The 24,674-nt window shown below is 40.9% G+C and overlaps 3 protein-coding genes and 1 long non-coding RNA gene across 10 annotated transcripts; 2 read left to right on the forward strand and 2 right to left on the reverse strand.

Moving 5' to 3' along the window:
• Nucleotides 1–718: 718 nt before the first annotated feature.
• LOC147143623 (uncharacterized) lies at nucleotides 719–12,127 on the reverse strand. The gene is made up of 3 exons (XR_015087813.1): nucleotides 12,061–12,127; nucleotides 10,969–11,139; nucleotides 719–1,585 (listed from the first exon to the last, which is right to left on the reverse strand). It is a non-coding gene; the product is annotated as an uncharacterized LOC147143623 (long non-coding RNA).
• On the forward strand, nucleotides 3,812–6,086 carry LOC147143624 (prostate-associated microseminoprotein-like). Its single transcript, XM_086037683.1, has 3 exons — nucleotides 3,812–3,913; nucleotides 4,627–4,735; nucleotides 4,802–6,086. The coding sequence occupies exons 1-3, from the start codon at nucleotides 3,814–3,816 to the stop codon at nucleotides 4,974–4,976; spliced, it is 384 nt and encodes a 127-aa protein (XP_085893809.1). The 5' UTR covers nucleotides 3,812–3,813; the 3' UTR covers nucleotides 4,977–6,086.
• On the forward strand, nucleotides 6,155–16,839 carry nbn (nibrin). 7 transcript variants are annotated; one of them, XM_086037674.1, is made up of 19 exons: nucleotides 6,155–6,337; nucleotides 6,645–6,766; nucleotides 7,267–7,394; nucleotides 8,287–8,446; nucleotides 8,527–8,630; nucleotides 8,706–8,823; nucleotides 10,986–11,176; nucleotides 11,264–11,364; nucleotides 11,440–11,566; nucleotides 11,654–11,853; nucleotides 12,268–12,448; nucleotides 12,803–13,394; nucleotides 13,489–13,581; nucleotides 14,499–14,639; nucleotides 14,731–14,844; nucleotides 14,925–14,974; nucleotides 15,108–15,185; nucleotides 15,416–15,522; nucleotides 16,633–16,839. In XM_086037674.1, exons 1-19 carry the CDS (start codon nucleotides 6,307–6,309, stop codon nucleotides 16,650–16,652), a joined length of 2,658 nt encoding a protein of 885 aa, XP_085893800.1. In that variant the 5' UTR covers nucleotides 6,155–6,306; the 3' UTR covers nucleotides 16,653–16,839. The 7 variants fall into 7 exon arrangements, with proteins under 7 accessions (XP_085893800.1, XP_085893798.1, XP_085893802.1 ...); XM_086037672.1 differs by having other exon boundaries at nucleotides 15,416–16,839; XM_086037676.1 differs by lacking the exon at nucleotides 15,416–15,522.
• Nucleotides 16,840–16,841: 2 nt separating this feature from the next.
• Nucleotides 16,842–24,566, reverse strand: osgin2 (oxidative stress induced growth inhibitor family member 2). The gene is made up of 6 exons (XM_086037680.1): nucleotides 24,226–24,566; nucleotides 22,023–22,115; nucleotides 21,759–21,895; nucleotides 20,884–21,075; nucleotides 20,714–20,805; nucleotides 16,842–20,646 (listed from the first exon to the last, which is right to left on the reverse strand). The coding sequence occupies exons 2-6, from the start codon at nucleotides 22,087–22,089 to the stop codon at nucleotides 19,464–19,466; spliced, it is 1,671 nt and encodes a 556-aa protein (XP_085893806.1). The 5' UTR covers nucleotides 22,090–22,115; nucleotides 24,226–24,566; the 3' UTR covers nucleotides 16,842–19,463.
• Nucleotides 24,567–24,674: the final 108 nt, after the last annotated feature.

The following is a 24,674-nucleotide window of genomic DNA, read 5'->3' on the forward strand; positions in this document are numbered from 1 at the left end:
TTTTCCTTGAACATGCACACATGCTAGCTTGACTCACAAATTGTATTGGATGAGTCATATACAATGCATGATTGGTCTGCCTATGTGTACAAACCTATACTACTCTAAATCTTTAAATAAAATATTAGACTCCTTCTAAATGAGTTAAAGAGGGACATTTTACTTTTAAGTGAGTTTTTTTAGTCTTTATTTGTCCTTGTATTTCCTGCAGTGATTATCATTATTTTCCTTTTGTTACTTATTGACTAATATTGTAAACTAAATTCTGGGCGGATCTGGCTATTGACAATGTCTACATTTCTTTTAATCACAGTGTAAATTTCTGATATTTTCCAGCTTCTACCACATGCTGAATAAAGCCTGAGCGCCAGTAGAGACTGATTGTCTTTATTAACAAAGCTTCAAGTTATAGCATCCCGCTGCTATTTTTAATCCATTAATGAATGTATTTTACATGCAAGGGACTTTGTGTTACCGTGCGATGACATAACAGTCCATTTTGTAAAATGGCACAATAATCCATCCTTATGAGGCCACTGGCTGGAAAATCAGGCCGGTGATGCGTGACAAAGTATCCCCTGTTCGTCAGCATACAATATGTAAATGTGACGTGCAACTAGTGTCAGAAGATAAGCAGATAAGAACAAATATGACCAGGCATTTTTTTTTTTTTATTATCAGAAAAATCTCAAAGAGCTTGAAAGACAGGTTAGGCGGCATACGCATGGGCGACTGTTAAGAAAACAGTCTTAATCACAACATTGAACACTTTTGTTACATACCAACTGCTTCAGCTTTGACTGTGAGCCTGTTGGGCCTGTTAGAAATAACAGCGCTGGGATGGTCTAGGTGTGAAGATTTCTGTTTAATTCCAATAAAGCAATAGTAGCCTTTCATTGACTCAATGAAGAGTAGATTTTTTTCACACAGGTCAGGCGCTTCGCTTTATTTACAGCTTGGTACCATGAGACACCATAAAAACTACACAAATGGACAATATCAATTCACAGATTAGGAGCAAATACAGTGGAGCATACAAATGGTAAGCAAACAATAACCACATTCTATAACATTCAAGATTTCAGCTTTGTTTTGTCCGTTTAATAGTTAGTTTGCAGTCGAGGATCATAAAATAAACATCCATTATCGATACCGCTTATCCTCACAAGGGTCGCGGGGAGTGCTGGAGCCTATCCCAGCTGTCTTCGGGCAGTAGGCGGGGGACACCCTGAATTGGTTGCCAGCCAATCGCAGGGCACACAGAGACAAACACCCGCACTCACAATCACACCTATGGGCAATTTAGAGTGTTCAATTAACCTATCAAGCATGTTTTTTGGAGTGTGGGAGGAAACCGGAGTACCCGGAGAAATCCCACGCAGGCACAGGGAGAACATGCAAACTCCACACAGGGAGGCCGGAGCCGGGATCGAACCCACGACCTCTGAACTGTGAGGCGGACGTGCTAACCAGTCGACCACCATGCCACCTAAATCTGTTCCCGTCTTCCGAAAGTGAGCTCCCAGAAGTCCTCCGAGAGTCCATGCGACTGTCTTCCGACTCCTCTTCTTATCCTTGTTTCATCCTGTTGTGAGGGGATACCATCTGATGAGGCAAGGTGGTGATATCATATCACATGGAAATGCTGACCTTTGCATGTTGATGCGCACCACTTCATAGAACACAATGTATTAGCAATGGATTTGCAGCTGCCTTTTCTCATTCTCACTATCACAAAATTGCCCCAATAGCACTTCCTTCCCATGAATGAACAAAACACGCCTTATTACTTGACCTTCATAAAAGTGTAAAAAAAAAAAGCAAATTTACACACATTATTCTACACTAAGAAACCAAGAGAAAAAAAACAGGAAGCTTCCCAAAATAGCCATATTTTTCCAAACAGAGCTCTCAAATTAAGATTTTAATTGGAAATTACTCCTATTTCCCAGATTCCCAAATCTTCAACATAAAATTCCCAAATTAATACATAATTGATATTATTCCCTCCTCATTAAAACATTGAAATCCAGTTTTTAACATACAGTATAGAATATGTCTTTTTGTCTCTGTACATGTTTTCCAATTAGCAAAAACACACCATGTCAAAATGAGACATTCATTTTAAGTGCCACTTAAATGCCAAAGTTTACTCAATCATATAACATCTACATCGACCTCATGTCATTTAAATGATGGCTCATTACGTATGCGGCATCTGATATGAAATTGAATTAGACAAATTGAATTAGATTCACATCAATGAGTAAGATCATGAGTCATCTGTGACGATTAACTGGCAGTTTGAGGAGCATACATGCTTGAACTTCTACGGTTCTCAGACTTTTAACTGAATTTGGTTTTGGCCAATGAAATTCAAGCATCTCAAAATGTTGTGCATTTTCATCAATGCATTTTCTAAAATGCGGATCTCCTTTAGAGTCAGAGCTGAGCTGGAAGCCTATCACAGTTGACTTTGGGTGAGGGGTGTGCCTGGACTGGTTGCCAGCCAATCACAGGGCAGCAATATCAATACATTGGGGGAAAAAAAAACATTTACAATACATCCAGACATGAAACTGAAAAATGGATCTTTCAAATTAGTGCTTATCCCGTCTGATTTTGACACCCTCGACTGGTTGCCAACCAATCACAAGGTAGGCACATGGACCAGGGAAGGGCAACTAGCGGCCCACAGGCCACATTCTGTTTAGCCACTTGATTTTGGGGGGAACATTTCGGAAAAATACTGTATATATATTTTGGAGAATTTTGTCTTTTTTCACAACCCCCCCGCACCCCAAAAAAAATATTTCAAAGAACACTGACGAATATTCAACACATGTCTTTTATGATGATTAAATCTGGAGTTTTAAGTCGTAGTATCACCATTCACCACTAGATGGCAGACATGGCTTAGTTGCACCGGGTCTTATATTGCCCTATACTGCTATGTGAGTAGGTCTAATATTTTTTGCAGATTTTTAATTATATGCAGGACAAACATAGTACCTCCATCATATTAATATTTTGAGTGAGTTTTTTTTTGGGGGGGTGGGGGTGGGGATCCACAAAATGAGTTCTTGTACTTAATTTTGGTTGGTTTGCCGTTCAACAGTTTTATGCCATCCTAGAGTGGTAATTTCCAATTCAAACACCTCACAGGAAGGCCCAGATTTGAGCCCTGCGCCTCAAGCTGTGCAATAGACATGCTTAATCACAAGTCCACTGTCCTGCCTGTTTGCAGATGAAAAGTAACTAACTGAATAAATAAATAAACAAAAACGCAATATAATATAAATACTAGACTACATACAAACAGCACTGATGGCAAATGGTAGCGGTCAAGTGATCGTGTGCACCCACACCCTCACACATGCAGTTCCTGTGTGGGGAAATAGGTGCCTGTATGTTGTCGTGGTGGTGATTCTCATTAAAGGAACCCTCCCTGGAGACAAATGTTATATGAGAGAGTGCACACTCTATGCTCAGGGGGTAGTTCTTGTTAAGCAGCGTCGTAATAATGACATCAGTATGTTCGCGTCGTGTTTGTCTGATATAGGATGAGCATTAATGAGCAGGTTGTGGGGGTCGACTAATAGTAACCAGAAATGGAAAATGTACAGAGGTAATGAAGACACTCTGGTTGTATAAATAAGTGAGACCACCGTCCTTGCGGGGCATTGACGAGGAGACGACTACGAGACAAAATAATTGTTTTTATTTTGAGTTTAAGCTTTAAGTTAAGGTGTGTGTGGGGGGGTTTTGTGTAGGTTTGTTTTAAGTCGTGCTTTCTTGGGGTATTTTGCAGTGATGGCAATACGCACATTCTTGGCATGTGCGGTCCTCCTCAGTTCCGGCGTGCCCTTATTTTCACTTCATACCAGCGGGGAGTGCTTTTTCAACACCAAAGGTCAGTGCAGGATGAATTCAGCCTTTTTAATGGCATACCACAGCTTTTAATAGCCAAGCGTTTCCTGGTTTCCATTGCTTTTACAGTTTAAAGTGAGTTTACAAGCACATTCAAATATTGCACATGCTTCATAAATGTTACTTTATCGCAATCTGTCACAATGTTCAACTCAACAATCCCACAGGACCACAAAAACACAACTTCTGTTTGAACGCATACTCTATCCTATTTATGACTGTGCAATTTGTAGCGTGTACAGGAAGTGCAATATTCTAAACCTTCTTTTTATTCTTTTTTTTATTCTTTTTTTTTTATTTGCTATTTTATGTGATAGTTGTGTGTGATGTGGTTTTGCTCAGTACTTCTGGTACTCTTTTTTTGCTGGAGATATTTCAGTTTTTCCCTTCAGAGGAAATTATGATAAAATATGATAGAACAAACAAGCAAATGTTTATTATTTCATGCTATGACAGGATTTGAGGTTTTAATATTTTGGGGCTTTTTCTTGAGTTGCATGGTGTATAGAGTCCACACCACTGCGTCCTATTTCATATACCTCACATTGCCCATAGTGTGTATCCGTACACATTTAAGGTAGTTATACTTTTCACTTTTTATCTCACTATTCAATTGCTACACCACATACTGTAGTTTATATCATATTTATTATCCTACATTTATTTATTTGTGTTAATACGTCAAATATGTTGCAGGGAGTTGTGAGTACTTGGGTCAGGTGTTTGGGATAGGGGAGCGTTGGATCACTGCTGATTGTTACCAGTGTGTCTGCATGGAGCCTTTTGGAGTCGGATGCTGTGATCAGTAAGTATTTCCCCAAAAACTATTTTCCCTCCCTTGGTTCTATGCTCTAATGCAACTTTCCACCAGTGGCTCCAAGCCTGTGGACTATCCTGATTGGTGTGACCTCATACGCAAGCCTGATTCTTGCACCAGTGTGGTGGTGATGAGAGCCAATCACAAGCTGCCCTGCCTGTGGGGACGAGGCCACCTCCGACCTGCTGGGGGCCTCCCCTGGAAGGCTGACAATGATCCCATGTTTTGAGTCCAGTAACACACGCAAAATAGAATACTATCATTGTATAATATAATATTGTGTTTTTGTTTCCCTCTATCAATTAATATTAAACGATGAAGTGTTAACCAATACTCATTATAGTACAGTAGTGCCTTGAGATACAAGTGACCCAACACATGATGTTTTTGAGATACAAGCCATCAGTCTGCCGAATTTTTGCTATGACTAGCGAGCAAAAAATTGAGGCACGAGCAATGTTCCCTCTTTTTTTCGGCTCGTTAATGCCACTCCCAGTTGAAGTTTACTGTCAAACTAAACATAAAGCATAGAGATACATGTTTGGTTAAAATGCTAAAGACGGACGGAGGAATAGCTTTGATAATTGCTGTGTTGTCACCCTTTAAGCGACAGATATTAGAGCACAAACTGTGCATCAACACATGTAAATAGACAACATAACAATAATCACAGGCATATTCTCTTTATCTCTGTGAAAAACACAATTACTGCAGATTACTGAGTCTCTCAAAGTAGTTGTAGTCTTCTTCATTTGTCTTCATGTCTGTATTTTACTGCCCCCCAGTGGCCAAGTTGCACACACTAGGAGTTACAATGAATTAATCAAGATGCACAAACTTTTAAATTATTTACATTAAATTTAATTGATATTACCATTTGTTTTGTGAAGTAAATAAAGTGTGCTATTTTTTTTTATTAAAAGACACATTTTAAAAATGTGTGTTGTTGTTTTTTGTGTCAGATACAAGTGTTTTGAATTACAAGCGTGGTCATGAATGAATTAAGCTGGCATCTCAAGGCACAACTGTATTACATGAGATATTCCATTCCATTCCAACTACTTATCCTGTTTAAATATGGCGTTGTGTTGTTGATGAGGCTGCTGGTTAATTTCAAATTCAAGATTAAACACAGCATGTTTTGACTGTCTTTATGTGTATGGGATTTTTATTAAAGCAAAGCTTTATATTGTGTAATATTATATACATAAATGTACGGACAAATTACAATTTTTGTAAGATTCAGCACAGCCCGGGGTTGACAGGTACTGTGTGTGTTTAAAGGATAACAACCAATATTTTTGTGTTGTTTCTTGTAATGTGCCATTTTTACCGATGAGGGTGCTAATATACAATATTCTTCTGGTAGAGGCCACCTACAGGAATCATAGCAGAAGAAGATGAAGACGCATGCTTTTGACGTCACGCAGTCGCGCGCGCAGTACAATGCATTGTATATCATTAGTGGCTGCTAAATGGCGTAGGCGTGTTTTTTTCCTGTGCATTTTATTTAGTGTCGTTTAAATTGATCAAAAGGAGCTAAAGCGTCTAAGATCGAAATGTGGATACTGAGTCCAGTGGAGGCAGGAGGTAACAGTTTCTCTCGATTGTGACGTGTTTACGGAATGAACTTAAGTAAATCAAAATGCTCTTAATTTGCTTTCATTTTCCAGTAAGTACACGCCTGTCAGTCAATAGGTTTCAGACCATCAACACGAGGCCAAAGTACGCGTATTATGTCTTTGCCGTGTTAACGTATAAACTGTTAAACTTCTTTTGGAACAGTTTAATTAAGAGAGTAAGGCATTTTGTCATCGTCAGGCATGAGGCACGGTAAAGCCATAGAATTTGAATATACAATTTCAAAAGTCATTAAATGGCCTCTTTTGACAAACAGGTGAGACCCACTATCTCCTCTCCGCTAAAGAATATGTGGTGGGTCGCAAGAACTGTGACATCGTGCTGCCTAGTGACCAGTCGATCAGCAGAGCTCATGCTCACTTCAATGTTACTGATCAGGTGAGAAGACTGACGACATCTAAAGACATGTTACGTACACTGGGGGTAGTTGTACTACTCCGTCTTTGTCAGGTAGAATTGGACTACATTAGATTAGTGATTTCCAACTACTCTGCCCCAAATTGTTGAAATTATGCATCCGAAATCAACTAGTCTCCCTTAATTGATTGGTAAATTATTATTTATTACAAATGATGTAGCTTGGTTTATCTATCCACGTAGGCAACGTTTAGTGACAAGAAGAACAAATGCCTTTCCAATAGATGGCTGAAGGACCGGTTAACCTGTATGTCCACCTGTTGCCTACAATAAAGAGTTCGCACGCCGTATTGCATTGCAAAGTTTGCGCTGCTGCTATTGGCATTTTAGAATTTTATTATATAAAATATGGGCCGTGTCTAGGTATACCTAAAACTTTGGTTTAGTTCAACAGATACATGTGCTATTTGAGTTAGATGTTAAAGTTCTTGGTTATGATCTGTCATGTATTTTTGGCCAAGACACTGACCCTGAAGGACACCTCCAAGTACGGCACTGTCGTCAATGACAAGCCCTTGGTGCAGAACGATCCAGTCACCTTGAAGTCAGGGGACAGCATTACATTTGGGGTTTTTAAGTCCAAATTCAGGTACTGAAAAAACACACTGCACATATTTTGCCAACAGCAGACATTATTCAGTTTGTCAGCTCATGTTGTTTGTCATTGTTGATGTTGCTTCATTTTGTTAAAATTGTTTTTGTAATTTGAAATGCTAAGTTATTAAGGATTGTGTTTATGTGTTTTGAGAAAAGGGACATTTTGCAAAAGGAAACACTTGAGATTGGTTAGGAAAGTTTTTTTTTAAAATGTTTTTTCTATTACTAATAGAAGTTGATTCAAATTATGTTGGGGAAAAAAACTTGCTGTAAAAATGTTTTTGATATCAAGAGATATAAAGCAAATTTGAAAAGGGTAAATAAAACAAAAATCAAAAGTTGTTTTGAATTGTCATTGTCATTTTCTTTTTATGAGGAAAACAATCACAAATTAAGTCAATTTAGTCAACAATTTTTAACAAAATTTTGAAATCTGTGGTGCAAGTTAAGTTTTCTAGATTGATTTTTTTTTTTTTGCGTTGACTCCGAATTCCGATTCCGTTTTTCTCAAGCATATGAGGTTTTTCTAAAAACAATATTAAACCATTTAATATAGTAATATTAAGGCTTACGTTCAGCAACAGGTGTTTTTTTTTCCCTCCAACATTGTAGCCATTAAAACGCATGAAAATCCGTATTGCAACACGCTTTTATAGGTCAAACTAAAACAAAAAATGAAAAAATCTCTGTAACCTGATGTGCTAGAAAAAAAACTAAGATATTTTAAATCAGCGTCCAAAATATGTTTAGGGACACATGAAGCCATCTCTGATTAAAATGTGCTGTTGATCTGTGTTATTGGAGCTAAAAAGAAATATATATATATATATATAATTTTATTTTAAGGCGTTACGGTCCAAAACTTTGACCTGTTTCTTGCCCAGTGTGATTCATTTGAAGCCAGTGGTGTGTTCTTCTTGTCTGGACAATGATGGCAAAGCTGCACTCTCAGAGGCTCTGCAGCTGTTTGGAGGAAAGCTGGTCAGTACTTGGACACAAGACTGCACCCACCTGGTCATGCCTTCTGTTAAAGTCACCATCAAGGTCAGAACAATACTTAACCTTGTGTGTGATGTGTTTCTCATTAACAATGTGCATTTTTTGTATGAATTACCCCCCATTAGACAATTTCTGCTCTGCTGTGCTGCCGTCCTATCGTGAAGCCGGAGTTCTTCTCAGAGCTCAGCAAAGCGGCTCAGCAAAAGCTACCTCCTCCTAAGGCGGAAAGGTAACGTGCCACCACAGCCTTTTGTATTTCATCGCAAACATGGTCTCATATGTGCGGCTTGGTGTTGTTGTACAGATTCATCCCTGACATCGATGAGCCAAGTTTGACAAATGAGCAGGTGAAACTGGAGCCAGATCTCAGGCGCAAGCGGCTTTTTGCAGGAACAACCTTCATTTTCCTCAATGGCAAGCAGGTTTGTTTGCAGTGGTCATGTTTCATGGGAGCATTACACATTTTCCCTACATGTATTTAGGATATTTTGTGATGCTCCAGTGAAACATTTTTTTAAATTTTTGTTTGTTTGGCATTAACACAACATTGCTCATCACCAAAGAAAAACATGGTGATGGCATCATCAAGCTTTCGCGCTGTTTTTCTTTAGCTGGAGCTGGAGCCTTGGACAGGGTGGAAGGAATTACAAAGAGTTTGAAATAGCAGGCGCTGTTGCCACAAAACCTTCAGGCTTCTGTTAGAAATGAAAAAAATGCAAAGAAAAGCCTACCAGAACATCTTAAATGTATGTGTGTGTGCTGACTCCCATTTAACAGGAGTTTGAATGTGATTGGTTAATTGTGAACACAGGCCCATTGCGCGTACAGTAGGGTGTGCCCATTTTCGCAACCATATTATCTCAGGTGTTTGACTTCCCCCTCAAAAAGATTATAAAAAAAAAACATTTTTCAACTGAGTTGTACAGGTTATAGGTCAAATGAATGGTGGAAAATGTTTTGAAATGATTGATCTTGTTCTGTATTTTTTACTTCACAAAAATCTGGCATTTGAAAAGGGGTGTGTAGACTTTTCATGTACATTGTATGCTTGCTGTGTTTACAACTGTGACGCTTTAAAAGCCGTGTTTACGCTTTGTAAAATGCAGCAATGGAAGAGAATAGCGGAAGCAGAAATCATTTACCTGCCAAACAAGTGCCTGTTGATGAAGACAACTATTTATAGACAAAGTTCCCCTGCTACATAATCTTATGAGCTTGATGTTTATCTGCTGAATGTCAGCTGCTAGGCAGCATCAGTTCCTCAGATCCTCTGGGAAATTTCTCTGGAAACGTACTCGCTTGTACAGTGTTCTCAAAGGCAACAACTCATGATCCTTTCTCAACCAACTTCTGATATTTGGAAATAGAGAGCTCACGTTATGTTATATGCTTATTTTACCTTATGCTTATAGAAAAAGCAAATGGAAATGACAGGCAAATCAAGGTTTGCTCTTTGTCTTCTTCCCTGGCTTGATTTCGTCTGATAAGATTTTTTTTTTTTTTTCCTCAGCCGTTTTTTTCCCCAGGATAAACTTGCATCAACTGCAATAGAAATTAGTTGACAACTAATCGATTATCAAATTAATTGACTACTATTTTAATAATCGAGTAATCATTTAGAGCCATTGTTTAATCCTTGGATTTCAGCCTCTCAACTGTAGGAGTTTTCTGATTTCTGTAGTCCTTCATGAAAACTGACTGATTCTCTTTTGTGGAAAACAATCCCCAAACCAATTACTGAATCAGTTTCAACAAGGTTTGTGAGTACATCAGTCCCTCTTGTGATTGTTTTATTTTAATCACTAAACTATTCAAAACAAACAACAATAATTAGCTAGTAATCAGTAATCGGGAAAAAATAGTTTTGTAATACGCTTTAACGCAAACTCAAATTTCATCCTATTAATTGATGGAATGTTCAATGGAATAATCTACCCACCCACTATTGATTCATAAAATATTCCATATTGATAGCCCTAATAGAAATAAACAATAATTCTTTGCATGTAATGTGAAAATACAAATTTGTCTCTTGGACAAAAGTCCCTTATGTCAAATCATGCGTCTATGTGAACACGATCGTTTTTTTTTAATAGTATAGCATCATGTATACCATGGCATTAAATTGTGTTGAATTGTTATGGTATATTATAACATCACGTATTAATGTTAATATCAATGTTTAGCGCCATTGACGTCATGACTGCCTTCTACCGGGCTCATGTAGGGGAAACAGTGCTGAAAATGGAATTAAAGTCGCTAGTTGCTTTTTGGGAAAAAGTATTTATTTACTAAAGGATGTGGGAAAAGTTATTAACTGGCAACACAGACTGCTTTTGAAAACTACCTCAGTTCTGTTAGCAGCAATGTTTATAAGCAGTGCAGGTTAGTGGGGGCACGATTTGAACTACGGAAACTGCTGAGGTGATAAAAAAACATCATACTGAAAAACAAACTGAAGTTATTCAGTAAAATTGATGACTTTCCTGGCCCTACTTCAACTTGTTGTGTACTTTATCATTGCTATTGTCTTCCCTTATAAACAATGTGACTGAAAACCGACTCACATCTTTGTCGTTGGCAGTTCAAGCGTCTGAGTGCCCCAGTGACTTTTGGAGGCGGCACGAGCCAACTCCTGGAGGAGGGCATCCTTCCCCGTGACCTCCTGGACTCCCCACAGAGCCGCGTGGTGGATTTTTCTGCTGGCAACTCCCAGCCTCCCCTTCCAGCTTCATCCACTGGGTGGCACAATTCCGTGAAGAACATCATTCAAAGGTTTTGAAACCCCCCTACAAAAGGACAGCCCATCTTGACTGCCATTTGTGAAAATTTAAGAGCCTTCTATCGCTTCCTGTGAGACAGAAAAGGCCTTCGAGTAATCACAGAGTCTGAAATCGGATTGGCTGCTATCTACACCTCATGTGACATGTACTGCAACCCTTCCAGTTCAACAACAGACGCAGGTTTGTCGCATATTGTGATAATGCATTTTCAGAAGCTGCCATTGTTGAATTTTATGTCGTACTCGTTTTTTTAAGTGACAAAGACGACATCAAGAATTCCGAGCGCATCCCTCTCCCAATGCGTAGCAGTGGATGAGACCGCGTTACCTGCAGCATCGCAGAACATCACAGCATACGCAGTCAACACAGCAACGTCACAAATGTACAAACACGCGCTTCACAATCATCTGCTCAACCCGTCCACACTTTGCCCTCAGATTTATTCCGGTTCCATTTCCTCTTTTATCAGTCCGGAGCGGTGCGAGGTAAGCGGGATTACCGCGGTGGGAGAGACTCCGGAGAAAAAGCTGAATCATGACACCGCTCGTCCCAATGGCCCTAAAGCCGCAAATCAGAAGATGAGCGTTGGGGCCGATTCGCGTAGATCGTCGTGGTTGAGCTCTACAGAGAGCGCGCGTTCACAGCGGAAGAAATCGACATCCAAAACAGGTAAATGCCATGTGTTGATGATCGGAATGCTGAATCTGAGAACAGTCGTACTGTAAATTGAGAGATGTTGCCACTCACGCTTACATGGTCCTACGCCGAAGCGACGTAAACGAAGGACAATATTGATTATTTTGATTACGTTTAATCTCACACTGCTATTACTAACACTCCAATCGCGACAACTATTTTATCGCGGCGGGTTTTTACCTGTACTTGGAGTCAAGTTGTGGACTTCCTAGCTCTGATGAAGAGGGACAAATATTGAAAAATAAAGGAAAAAGAGCAATGACATCACAAAGGGAAATAAAACACAAAAACGCCAATTAAAGATGACAGTAGAGATGCAAATTGCTCAATGCTAGTGCAACTAAAAATGGCAAATATTCTCTTAAGTAAATGTTGTTGCACTTTCAGGCCTGGACACTAGCAACACAAGTGTCCAGCCTTCCTTGGCGAAGTCCGGTGGTGGTAAGAAAACATTGGAATCCAAGAAATTTCCTCCCAAATCTCCTCAGAAAAAACAAGTCTCTCCGCAAGCTTCGCCACAGAAACAGGCAACAATGACCAGCTTTTTCAAACCCGTCAACAAGAAGAGGTAACCGTACGGCCGGTGTTTTTCTGTATATGCACCTCTTCATTAGCTTTTCATCACCGGTCTTTTGGAATTCATGACAAAAATCCAGAAGAGAACAGGAAGATATTTGTCGAGCATACCTTGTGGTGCTTTTTTTAGATATTGTTGAAATTAATAAGGCCTTGTTTTATTTAATTGTATTATTATTCTTATTGTTATTGTTAAATAAATTCACTTTTCGATGATGTAATTGAAAATTGGTTCAACTCCAAATTTTTGGGAGGCTTTTTTTTTTTTTCGTCTGGTTGTAATTTTGAAAGAAATGTTCCTTACCTGTTTGTCCTTTTTCCCCCCCCCCCCCCCCCCCCCCCCAAGGCCTTTAGATGAGGAATTCTCCGCCGTCATGTCAGAGCCAAAGCGTCCTGTACTTGAATCTGACATCAGTCAGGCCACAGAGTCCTCGGTCCCACCTCAAGACGCTCCCTCGTGTTCAGACAAAGTCCCCGCGGCCCCTTCCCAGATATCAGTGGACTCCGAAAATAGTCTGTTCGTCATTCCGGCGGCGGTTTCGTCTCACGCGAACCGAAAGAGAAAGGAGATGGAAGAAGACATAGATCTGGTCGAACTAGAGTCTATAATGTCTGAGGAAATGGACTGCGCGGACGAGCCATTTTCAGTCAGCGAATCCCCACAAGCACAAAACAATCGTTCTGTCCAGACGTCCAAAAATGTAGAGGCTTTGAGTAAGAAGCAACGAGTCGCCCGTCTTGATGACGACACCGGCAGCCGAAGGTCACCACCGGAACCGGTAGAAGAGCCGCTTCCACATCAGCGCCGCCAAACTGAGCTGGGTGTTGTCCCCACGACGACGGAGAAGCTGCAGACATCAGCAGAGAGGATGAGGAGCAGACTTTCATCTGACAGCACAAGTCAGCACGTTGACGCGAACAAAGAGTCCTCCACAGAGGTGAGGACGAGATCTCCGGTCGTCTTTTCACTCGAATCATCTAATTGTGCCTTCCGGTTAATATTCAATGAATGCTACCGATTAATTCTCTTAGAATTTGGGTGATTTCAAAGGAGACCTCGTTGAGCCCAAAGAAGCGACTGAGGTTCATCTTGCGAAACCTGTCGACATCAAACAGGTGACCCAAGTAAGTTTTGTAGGACAGACTAACATGTTCTTTTCTATATACCGCTTGTAAGGTCCACAAGTATTTGGACAATGACAATTGTTAGGGTTCTTCTTTTCTACGCCAGCACGATTGATTTGAAAATAAAGCGATGGTGTGATTTAAATGGAAACTTTCTGCTGTTTGAAGATGTTACACAAAAAGTTGTCATTTACCTTTGAGGAAGGATAGCCGTTTTTGTAACCCTTAAAAACAATACGGCCAACATTTTATGCAGCCTTTTAACATTTGCAACAGTCAAATACAATACAACTACGCAGCCTTTGATGAAAGTATAGTATATTAAACATAAGTAATTTGGTACTTGGCATGTAGGCACCTGGACAGAGATGGTTGATGACTTCACATTGTAAAAAGAAGTTAATCGCCCTAATCAAATTTTCATTACATGTAAATGAAAATAAATGTATATGTGTATTTAAAATAGTTTCTTGTTGTTTTATTTGAAAAAAAAATAAAGCATACTTTTTAATTGAACAATACAAGGAAACAATCGATGCATTAACGCAACGAACCTTACGGAAATTGTGGCATAATAAATGCGCGAGTGGGCTCAGTCGAATCACCAGTCGCGTCTCACCATGTAGACCATGTGACTGTTTGTGTAAGAGTTATTTTTTGGCCTTTAGAGGTTGCGCAGCCAACCTCAGTTATATCACTCAAATTTCACCATTTATTGCCCTTGGAGATCCGTAAAATGTCTTGCTAATGTTGTGTGATAAGACTATCAGCTCCCATGTGTGTCGTTATGGAATGTAACCATTCGCTGGCCACTTCCCGTCTTATTTCCTGTTTGTCCAAAGAGTCGGATCAGTCAAAGAGGCAGCACGAAGAAGCTCTTGCATGGAAAATAAGGTGTTTGTGTTGTTGTGTTGCAGATAACGGAGCCGGACGAAGACCTCCCTAAACAGTTGATTTTAGTAGAGTTTCGATCCCTCACGGTGAACGTGCTCCCCAAAACTAAGCCGCAGCAGGCGTACACCAACGGCTTTGCGAAGAACTTCAAACGTTTCCGCAAGGTCAGAACGCATTTATAATTATAAAACATGTATATTTTTTTTTTTTAGGAATAGGAACATTCTTTTTTACGCTGATGTGTGCGTGGGACAGATGCGAGTGCCTGGGCCGGACGATTCGCCTCACGTCATTGGGGGGTCTGACTTGTTGGCTCACAACCGCGGCAAGAACTCTGAACTGGACGAATGGCTGAAAGACGCGGAGGAGGTTCGATTCCTTTGCGCTCGGTTTGTCATTTCATGAGCAGTCCATTAAAGTGTTCCGCGCCTGATGTGCATTTCTTTCAGGATGAGCGGCGGAGCAGACTGCAGGAGAGTGAAGGAGATGATCTGTTCAGGTGAGGAAATGGACGGATTTTAACACGTAAACCTTTAAAAGCGGACAGCACGGTGGATTTGTGGTTAGCTCGTCTGGCTCACTTGTTCTGATTTTCAGGGTGCAAATCTCTGATTTGGCCTTCCTGTGTGTAGGGTGCATGTATGTTTTTCTCTTGGGTGGATTTTCTACAGGTACACAGATTTCCTGCCACATCCCGAAATGCATGCATGGTAAGATTCATGGAAGACTCTTAACCACTCCAGGATTTCGTTCAAAGTCAGCTTGGATAGGCTCCAGCTGACCTGTTACCCTACTGACAGGTGGTGGCGAAAATGAATGAATTAACCTTTAAAGCCACTCTCAGCATTAATTTGACCTTTAAATATCACCCTCAGACTAGACTGGCTTTGGTGAATAGCTTCGCAATTGCCATGGCGACTCGACTTTACCAACTTTACAGGTCGGTTGTATTGGCGGACCAGCCCGGACGTTTTGAGGGTCAACTCAAGTTTCTCGCCAGATGTGGGTTCCCACTGTCACTGTGTATCAACGGCAACTTGCTTAAAAGTAAAGTCACACTTGATGCCTGTTGTGGGAGTCCTGATGCCCAAACATTAAACACAATTACACTAGAACCTCCAAAGTGGAACATAATTTTCCCTTTAAAGCCGAAGTCAATTTATTAATTTTTTTCAAGAATATGTTCGATGCAAGCCCACTAGTTGAAATGGGGCATTTTGATAAATATTGCGTTTGTGCAATAAGTGTTAATCCACTCGTTTTTAGCCATCTCTGGGGGCGGCCATTTTGTCTTCTGTCGACTGAAAATGACATCACAACTGCTCACAACGACCAATCACGGCTCACATTCACAAACCAGGTCAGCCATGATTGGTCCTTGTGAGCAGTTGTGAGACAAAATGGCCGACCCCAGAGATGGATAAAAACGAGTGCATTTTGCTGCTTAACTTTATCGGCAGGAAAAACACTAATTTATTGCATATTTTCACCCTAAATGTTAGTTCTGCTTCAAATTTTGCAAACTTTAAAGTGTTCCATTGTGGAGTTTTGACTGCGTTCCCTTTTTCTACTTAAATGTGCTTGTACTTCATTCTCATATGTTTTTTGTTGTACCTCTCGGTGTTGTCGAATGAACTGCCAATTCTTCAGCCGGCGCATCCTTGGATCTAATCATGTCCTCGTCCTAATCAACATAATTAAGGAGAATTCTGGGTTCTTTCGTCACAGTGGTTTCCAAGGTAGCAGGGGTGATGTAAGCCGGTGTGTTTTCTTTGACGAAGCAGAAAAAGAGATTGAGATTGATTGTCTGTACGTGTGTGTGTGTGTGTTGAGGCCGAGCTGTTTGATCACTGAGTCACACTCAGTCAGTCATGCATAGCCGGGGAACAGACCCTGACGCTAAGAAAACAGCCCCGGTGCATTTCGGTAGCTTGAAACCAGCAAGTGTCCAGACGTGCTTTATAGAACGGCTGTTTGCTTTAAGCTGTTCAAACACTCTCTCTCGTCTTTTTTTACGGCGCTTCATTTGGGCTGTTTTTTGTTTGTTCAAAATGCCTCCGAGCACATTGAAGGATGAGCCGTGAGGAATGTTAAAAGCCCATCCAGAGGGAAGCGATGACATCAACTGTTTTATGTGGTTTGTTTGTGTGCCTTTAGGTACAACCCCACCAAATTGACCAAGAGAAGATGAAGCAAGTTCGTGGTCGGATCTTTTCTAATGATAATCAACATCTACGTTTTTATAGTTAGCATGTTTGCCAGACACTAAATTTAGTTTTCTTCACGCTGACCCTGTAAGGGCGCCACCGACGGCAAGTATTGTAAAATAAGTATTCCACAATAAATACATCAATCACATTCCGAGCTTTGTTTCCCCCTTGTTTTTATTCGTCAGTAATAAAAAAAAATGTAGCATACAAAACATTTCAAAGACAGCATTCAAAGTTTATATGACGAGAGCAGCGTTTTTTTGCGCAGTTGAGACCAAATGATTTCCCTGCTTTAGCTCACTCAAGCAGATGAGAGGCGATGGATTCAAGTGTTGTAGCGAATGTTCTCCAAAAGCGATGGGCGTGTCAGTCAATGAATCATTTAAAGAATCAGTCGATTTTGTGTAATTGATGTTGCTTTTTCTTGAAGAAAATTTAGGCACAACGGAGTGCGCTACTAAAATTGAATCAGCAGAGGCGCTATTTCTATCTTAACTACAATTAATTCTAAAGCGGAACAACATGGCGTCAGCTGGGCTACATCCACGCTATGACAACTCCTCCGGGCAGCATAATTCTCCTCAATGTGACTGGTTTGGAAACAGGAGTTCAGAATGTCCCTAAGCCATTAGAAATAGTTCATATAAATGAATTGATGGTTAATTTTTTTCCCCCATAGCTGAGTTCGAAAATTGAGTCCCATCCCTATTAGCAACCAAACTGTTAGGCACTTACATACCTGAAGCTGTGCAGGTAAGTAGTCATACATAAACCTTAGAGAAAACATTTACACTCAGCAGTTACAATTTTAGGTACACATTCACAATATAATGTGAGCCAATACAAGACCATTTCATCAAAACTGAGCATTGTCATATTTGAAGTCACAGAGGTTTTTATTTATTTTTATTTTTTTTCTGCTCTTGTATATGAATTAGTTCGACCTGATTTTGTGGCCAGTGTGTATGTGTGCGCGTCAAAATGATATTCAGAAAAACAGCACGGCAGGAATTCATTAATGAACACCAAACTGTTACGATGACCAAAGATAACGTGTATAACTATTGTAGCTTTTAAATCTATAATCCCAAATATGGCTAACATATTAAAAGGGATTCAAAGTGACTCCGTCAAAATAAATAAACCGTTAGCTGTGTGTGCACGCAAAACTGTAAGCTTATGTCAACAGTGTGTTTCAATGAGGTGAAAAAGGCTTAAATTTAAAATGGATCACAGCCACTTTTCACCACTGCCTATTTTGCACAAACTCTAAGAAAAGCAGTGGAAGAGTAGCACATGCATGATCAACTGCGCCGTACTAACTCCGTACATCCTGTTTTGTGGGAAAAGTGCCCTGAGATTATATTAAAGTTACAGTAAATGTATGTGGACTTGCCATTTTGTCGTTAAATTTACAAATACATTTTTGCTTGCAGTTTGTGTTTGAAAACCTTTCATACACAAACAAACAAAGCAACTAAAAGGCAAAAAGTGAAATGGATACAGAGCAATGTAATGCTGTTGTGATTGCTGATGTTTGTGAATGAGGCTTTGGGCCACACGGAAAAACAATGCAAATCTTAATCATACAAGAATAAAGTCACAAGTATCCTCATTTTAAAAAATTCATAAAATATATATATGACGGCTGAATAATTTCATGAGGAATAAAGTTGTACTTATTTTTAGAATAAAGTGTTCCCATGGAAATATTTCATATGAACTCATTGAAATCACAAATTCATTCTGGTAGTATTACAACTTTTTTTCCTCTGAAAAATATGACCGTACTATGACGAGATTTTGACTTTATTCTTGTAATATTCTGTTTAAAAAGATTTTTCATATGTTTTGACCATAATTTGACATTGTAAAAAAAATATTTAAAACCCCAATATTCTTTTGGATAACCACAAAGTAGTGCCAAGTCACTAAATGTTAAATTACTACTCACAGTAGTTTGAAGGTATTATAAACAAAACACACTGTAAGTACATTCTGTGTAAAATGATTTGCATAAAAAGCCTCTCAGTTGCACACCGACTAAAAAAGGTTCAGATAGGAATCCAAAAACTAATGAGGAATCATTTACAAAAACCGTTTGGCTCAAGAGTCATCAGAAACATTATACTGTCAGTGTCTTGTAGAGAGAGACAGATTATCTGCGCCGATTTTTTTTTTTGACATTTTGACACATATTCGCATTGGCCTTTTTTTAAACATCTGCTAGCCAAAAAGAGATCATCTTAAAATTTGTAAACAGAGGGAATTATTTATTTATTAAACTGCTCAGTTGACGTTTTAAGAGATGCAGCTGAGTACTGGTCTATCTCTAGTTTAATGTTAGTTCACATTTTCTGAGAAAAGGTTGGGACCACGACCTGGTCTAAATATCTGTCTCTTTCAGTACTCTTGAGTTCATTCTACTTCTTGAGATCCTCGCCTCTCCTAGTAGCTTAATGACAGCAAATGTTTTTTAGGTTAGTTAGATGGATTCAAAGACATGACAAGGAAAAAAAAAATGACGAAAATACGTTCTGTTCCAGTTGTGAGGTTCCAAAAAGAATGGACATATTGAAAATCTTGGCACATGGTAGCTTAGATTCCTGGAAAGTCAAACCGTGACTTTTTTTTTTTTTTTTTTTTAGAAACGAGCTGGTGTTAAACCAGTCTTTTTGGTTCTAAAAATGCCTTCGCTCGGATAAAGAAACGCAGCAGCAATGATTATGAAGATGTCTTTCCTCTTTTACACCAAACATCTGCTCTCCTCCCTTTGTTTCAAATGAAGTTATTCCCTCCGTTGCCGATGAGCTTCCCTTTTTTCTTGAGTCTTTTCAGAAGGCAAGAGGCGATGCCTAAAGCGCCGCCTTTTAAAAAGCGAACAAAGTTGTCCCCCACCAGCGGGCCCATGGCAAACAACCCTGGCTCATTGGTACACTCAAAGGTGTACGGGTTAATGTCAATGGGGTTCTGCTTGCAGGAGATTGGCTTTGTGGGATCTCGACCCAGATACTGGCCCTGGTCTTTTAAGAAAAACAAATTGGGGTTAGTTCCGATCAGTACCAGGGCCATTGAGATCTTAAATGCCTTTAGGGCATTGTTTCCCTGCAGCAAGCACTTCATATCAGACTGTAAGGACACCACGCAGTGTCCCGGGAAACTCGTGTAGTCTGGAAAGAGGCCCACGCTGTTATTACCGGCCATGTTGGCAGCTGCCAACTGTGGCTTGGGGCACATCTTGGCGCAAACCGAAGAAGCGATACTCATTGTCTGAGCCCTGCTTGAGGAAGACGAGGGGACCACATTTGTGTAGCTCTGAGATCGGATCATGTTGTAGACCTTGTGGTACTCTGGGTACAAGGTTTTTGGCAACTGTTTGAAGATCAGGTCAGAGTCATCGACGCTCTTTCGAAAGACATGCAGCACTCTGACGTCGCAGCTGCAAGCGCACAGAACCGCATCCGCGGCACTTAAACCGGCACCGACTACTAGGATTGGATCCGAGTTTCTATCCAGCTTTCGCAGGCTAATAGCCAAGCCCAAGTCAGAGATGCTGTGGAACACAAAGGGTAGGTCCTCCCCCTCCACGTTTAATCGAACCGGCGAATCGGATGCACCGGTGGCCAGAACTACATTCTCCGCAAACAGAGAGAAGGGAACATGAGTTTTGTTCTGCACTTGTTGGTACCCCCTTACTTCCCAGAGAGAGCCCAGTCCTCCATCGCTGACACTTTCTACTCCATTACCCTCAAAACTCTCATCCCCACAATCATCCACTCTTTCGTCGCCGAGACGAGTGCGCCCGTTTTCCAGATCCTCCATCTTGTGGCCCCGGCAAAGTCTTTGGACCGAGGTGACGTAGGTGTTGTCAACAAAATTCTTTTGGAGGCCCTTTAGCTTCACATAGTTGCGGTAATAGGATGATATCTCCTCAGGGGTGGCCCTGTCATTGGTGACATCCCTTGAAAGAAGAAATTGTCAATGGACAAAGGTGGTGGAAAACAAAGTCAATGATGTTCTATCAGTACCTTCGTTTTCCGCCGATCAGGTCCCTGTAGTTGACTCCAGGAAGCTCCATCCAGATGCCAAGACTTATAGTCAGCATGGAGCCTTCCATTGCCTGATGAGGAAAGGGGGCGGGACATCAAAAAAAAAAAAAAGAGGAGTTTCCTGGCAACAAACGTATGATGGAACTTACATGCCAGGCTCCCCCAGGTGTCGCTCTCCCTAGGACGAGATGTGGGATGTGTTGCTGTTTCTCCCTCCTCCACTGAAGCACAGGAGGGTACTCGTAGCCAAAGTCGGCGTCTGGGTGCAGTAGTGTGTCAAACAGCACAGCCACGGGGTTCCTCGACCGCCCCTCAAGACCTTCACTCAAATATTCTAGATCCTGCAGAGAAAAAGCATCTGAATTTGATCGAATTGTGTATGAGCGTACATTATTTTATTTATTCTGCGTTATTTCTATTCCGCTATACTTTTACTTGATCCTTAAACCCTTCGAGAGGATGGTTACACCGGAGTGACTACTAGTCACTCACATGACACGATATGAGAGTCTTAGGGAGGGGGGAGTTTAGAGTCTTTACAGGGGACGTCAACACAAACCTTTTTTTTTTTTTTCCAAGAATATGTTTTATGCAAGACCACTAGTTGAAACAGGACATAAAAATTGCATTTGTGGAATAAGAGTTAATCCACCCGTTTTAGCCATCTCTGGGGGCGGCCATTTTGTCTTCTGTCGACTGAAAATGATATCACAACCGCTCACAAAGACGGCTTAGATTCAGAAAACAGGTCGTTGTGAGCGGTTGCGATGTCCTAATCAGTCGACAGAAGACAAAATGGCCGCCCCCAGAGATGGCTAAAACGGGTGGATTAACTCTTATTCCACAAATGCAATTTTTATCAGAATGCCGTGTTTCAACTAGTGGGGCTGCTGGTAACATATTCTTGAAAAAATATGTTTGGGTTGACTTCCGCTTCAATATACAGTGGTAACTGATATTCAAACCAGTAACCCCACTGGATTATTTTTTGCTGAAGAACATTTGAAGCATTCTGCGTTTTTACCTGTTCAGTGACTGCAAGGTGTTTGGTCTCCTGCAGTTTTCTGTAGAGTATTGGGTTTGGGTGGACCGTCGTTGGGTCGAGGTAAGGCTTGTTGCCACTTAACAGGTACGACAGACAAATCCCCGATGGTCCATTGCCTGGACAGAAAAAGAGGAGAGTTGATTGAATTAGTGCATCAATTTTACCTGTTCAGTGTGTCTTAATTACTCCAAATGATGACAAGGTCTGCCAAATGTCAGATGAGGTTAGTAGCACATGGATTACCTATGATGATGACGGGAACAATTGGTGGGTGCTCTTGTGGGTGAGTGGTTTCTTCCAGAAGAGGCATGGCTGGAGCCTGAGCCAGAGCTGCCACTGTAAAGGAACACAAATGTTCCAGACATTTCCGTAACTGTTCAACTGGTATTCTGTTAAATGCAGAGCCTCGTTGGTGCTTGGTGCTTTTTTTTTGCTTTTTTTATTGGGGGGGGCGCAAGCTCGATCATTTGAACAGGTTCCAACAAGCTAGCTGTCATTGTTTATGCCCATGTGGAAGCCCCCTGTCACGAGATAAAATGCCAACCCTTTTGCCTTCCTGCCAGAGTGGCCACACCCCCTGGCCCATCCTATCAAACATCGCCCGAGGCCAGGCTTCCATCTCTTTAACCCCAGTGGCGCTTCCCAAACAAAGCCAGTTCTAATCAGATTTATATAGGCTGGGCCGTGTTATGAAACATTACTATTGTGTGTAGTGGATGTGTCTGTGTCGGCGTGTTACACGACAGTGCCATTGTGTGCCTGCCCACCGGGTGGCAAATCCCCTCTGATCACTCCTCCCCAGTGGGCTTTAATCCCACTGTGTTTGTTTATGTCTTTACCGCCATTTAAAACGACAGCAGTAGTATAAGAATGTAGTCCTGGCACTCTGACGGACGTAACCATCATAGATCCTTCCGCTCGTAGACGCTTCTGCCATAATACACTCACGACTCACCACCCCTTGAACATCATGCAGCTAGTGTAGAACTGTCCCTTTGGCCTAGTTTCTTACTAAAACACTGAGGTATCTCAAATGAGGGAAGTCCCTTAATGTATTAGGGTTAGATTGAATAGGTTCAGGGTTTGGGTTATGACAGATTCAACTCTCATGACAAGCCTCCCCTAAAACATGCCAGCCCTTTCGTCTAGATTACTAAATTCTGTGGGCACTTGCCTTAATGGATTTGGGTTAGTATGACTGGTGCTATGGTTAGCATTATTAGGATTAATATGACTATGCTTGCTGTCTCGTGATCAGTCACCCGAGCTAGAGTATCCACTTGTTCAGGGTTGTTGTTTATAATATTCGCTTTAGCCTTGGGGTTAGTATGACTAGGGTGAAGGTTGGTATGACTCATGTTAGAGTTAATGACAAAAATTGGGGTTAATATGAGGTTAAGATTAGTGCAACCAGGGTTAGGGTTAGTTTGACCAGAATAAGTGTTATTAGTCTGACTGGTGTTATGCTTAATATGACTTATAGGTTAGTGCTCTCACAACTGCAAAACACAAACGGCCACAGGTCTTCTCTAAATTCTTACCAAATATCCCAAGCACTTTGCTTAGTGGGTTGGAGTTGACCAGGGTTAAAATTGAATTAGGTTAGGGTTAGGTTAGTGAGACTAGGGTTTGGGTTATGATCATTGTATGTTACAAAATAGTGATTGTTTTCATACAAGGCAATAGAATCACACATATTGCATGCCATGTTTGAAGAATACTGTGCCTCTATTTGTGACTGGTGGGATTTTTTGGCACCATTTAGAAATAGCGATCACCATAAGGGCTTTACATTTCTCCGCATATTTTTTTCCCTCATTTTGTTTATGCAAACAGCAAATAATAAACATCAACACATCTCTAATTTATTTATACACTGACATATAGCTCAGCCAGCCAGAGACTGCAGTGTGTTTTCATTTTGGAACATATTGGCAGCCAATACAGTACATCATGTACAGCAATTATTGCATCATTGTACCGCTAAGGTGGTTCCGTCAAAAATGCACGTTTTGTACACTTGCCTTCTTGGGACCAGGGACTGCTCTTCAGTGTAAGTATGGGATGGAGAAACTCTTAAACGGTGAGTATCCTCAATATATTTTACAATAAGCATCTTCTGATGTTCAGACTTTAGTGGAACATGCTGTTCTAAGAATATGCATCTGTTTAATGTAACTCCGCCTACAGTTCGCTTCTAGAAATTGGAAAAATAAATGAAATTTTCTCAGGCCTCATCTTTGCACGTGCTACACATTAAAAGACAAATACGGATGTTGCCTTACATGCTGACATATTTTTTTCCCCATTATCCTGCTTTGCACTTCAGTCTAGCTCCGTCCAGCAGCGCGTCAAGTGCTAAGCCATGTCTCCATCATTCCATCATTGAGGTCAAACGCCAAAGCGGGGACGTTCAAAAGTCCCATTCAAGGACGGCGCCTCTTACCGCTCTTAGTGGTGTCTCTTCCTCCAGGCTGTGTCCTGTGATGACGACCAACGGCGGCTTGTGTCAGCCTTATAAATACGCGGATTCTGGTGGGAGGATCTATAAGCACACGCCACTATCCACGCACTTCCAGCTGATCGTCTGAGAATGGACCTGTTCTTCAGCGTCCCTGTGGCAGATTGTGTCCGTGTGAGGTTTAAAAACATAAAATAAAAAAACATGTCGTCACATACGCATCTCCTTCTGCGCCGGCAAGTGTAGGCGCGTTCACACACGATTCACGCATCTCTATCAGAGCATCCGCGTGCACGCTGATGCTCTATGCACACTCCACGTGGAAGCGTGCGCAGAAAGCCGGCGCGCCCCCGCCAAGACGTCATAAGCCAAAACAACCCATCATCATTTTGGCCATTATAAATTTGTGAAATAAACATTAAGGGACTGCTTTA

This window comes from Filicampus tigris, chromosome 8 (assembly GCF_054856515.1).
Source record: "Filicampus tigris isolate MCC_2025a chromosome 8, RoL_Ftig_1.0, whole genome shotgun sequence".
In the NCBI taxonomy this organism is placed as follows: Eukaryota; Metazoa; Chordata; class Actinopteri; order Syngnathiformes; family Syngnathidae; genus Filicampus; species Filicampus tigris.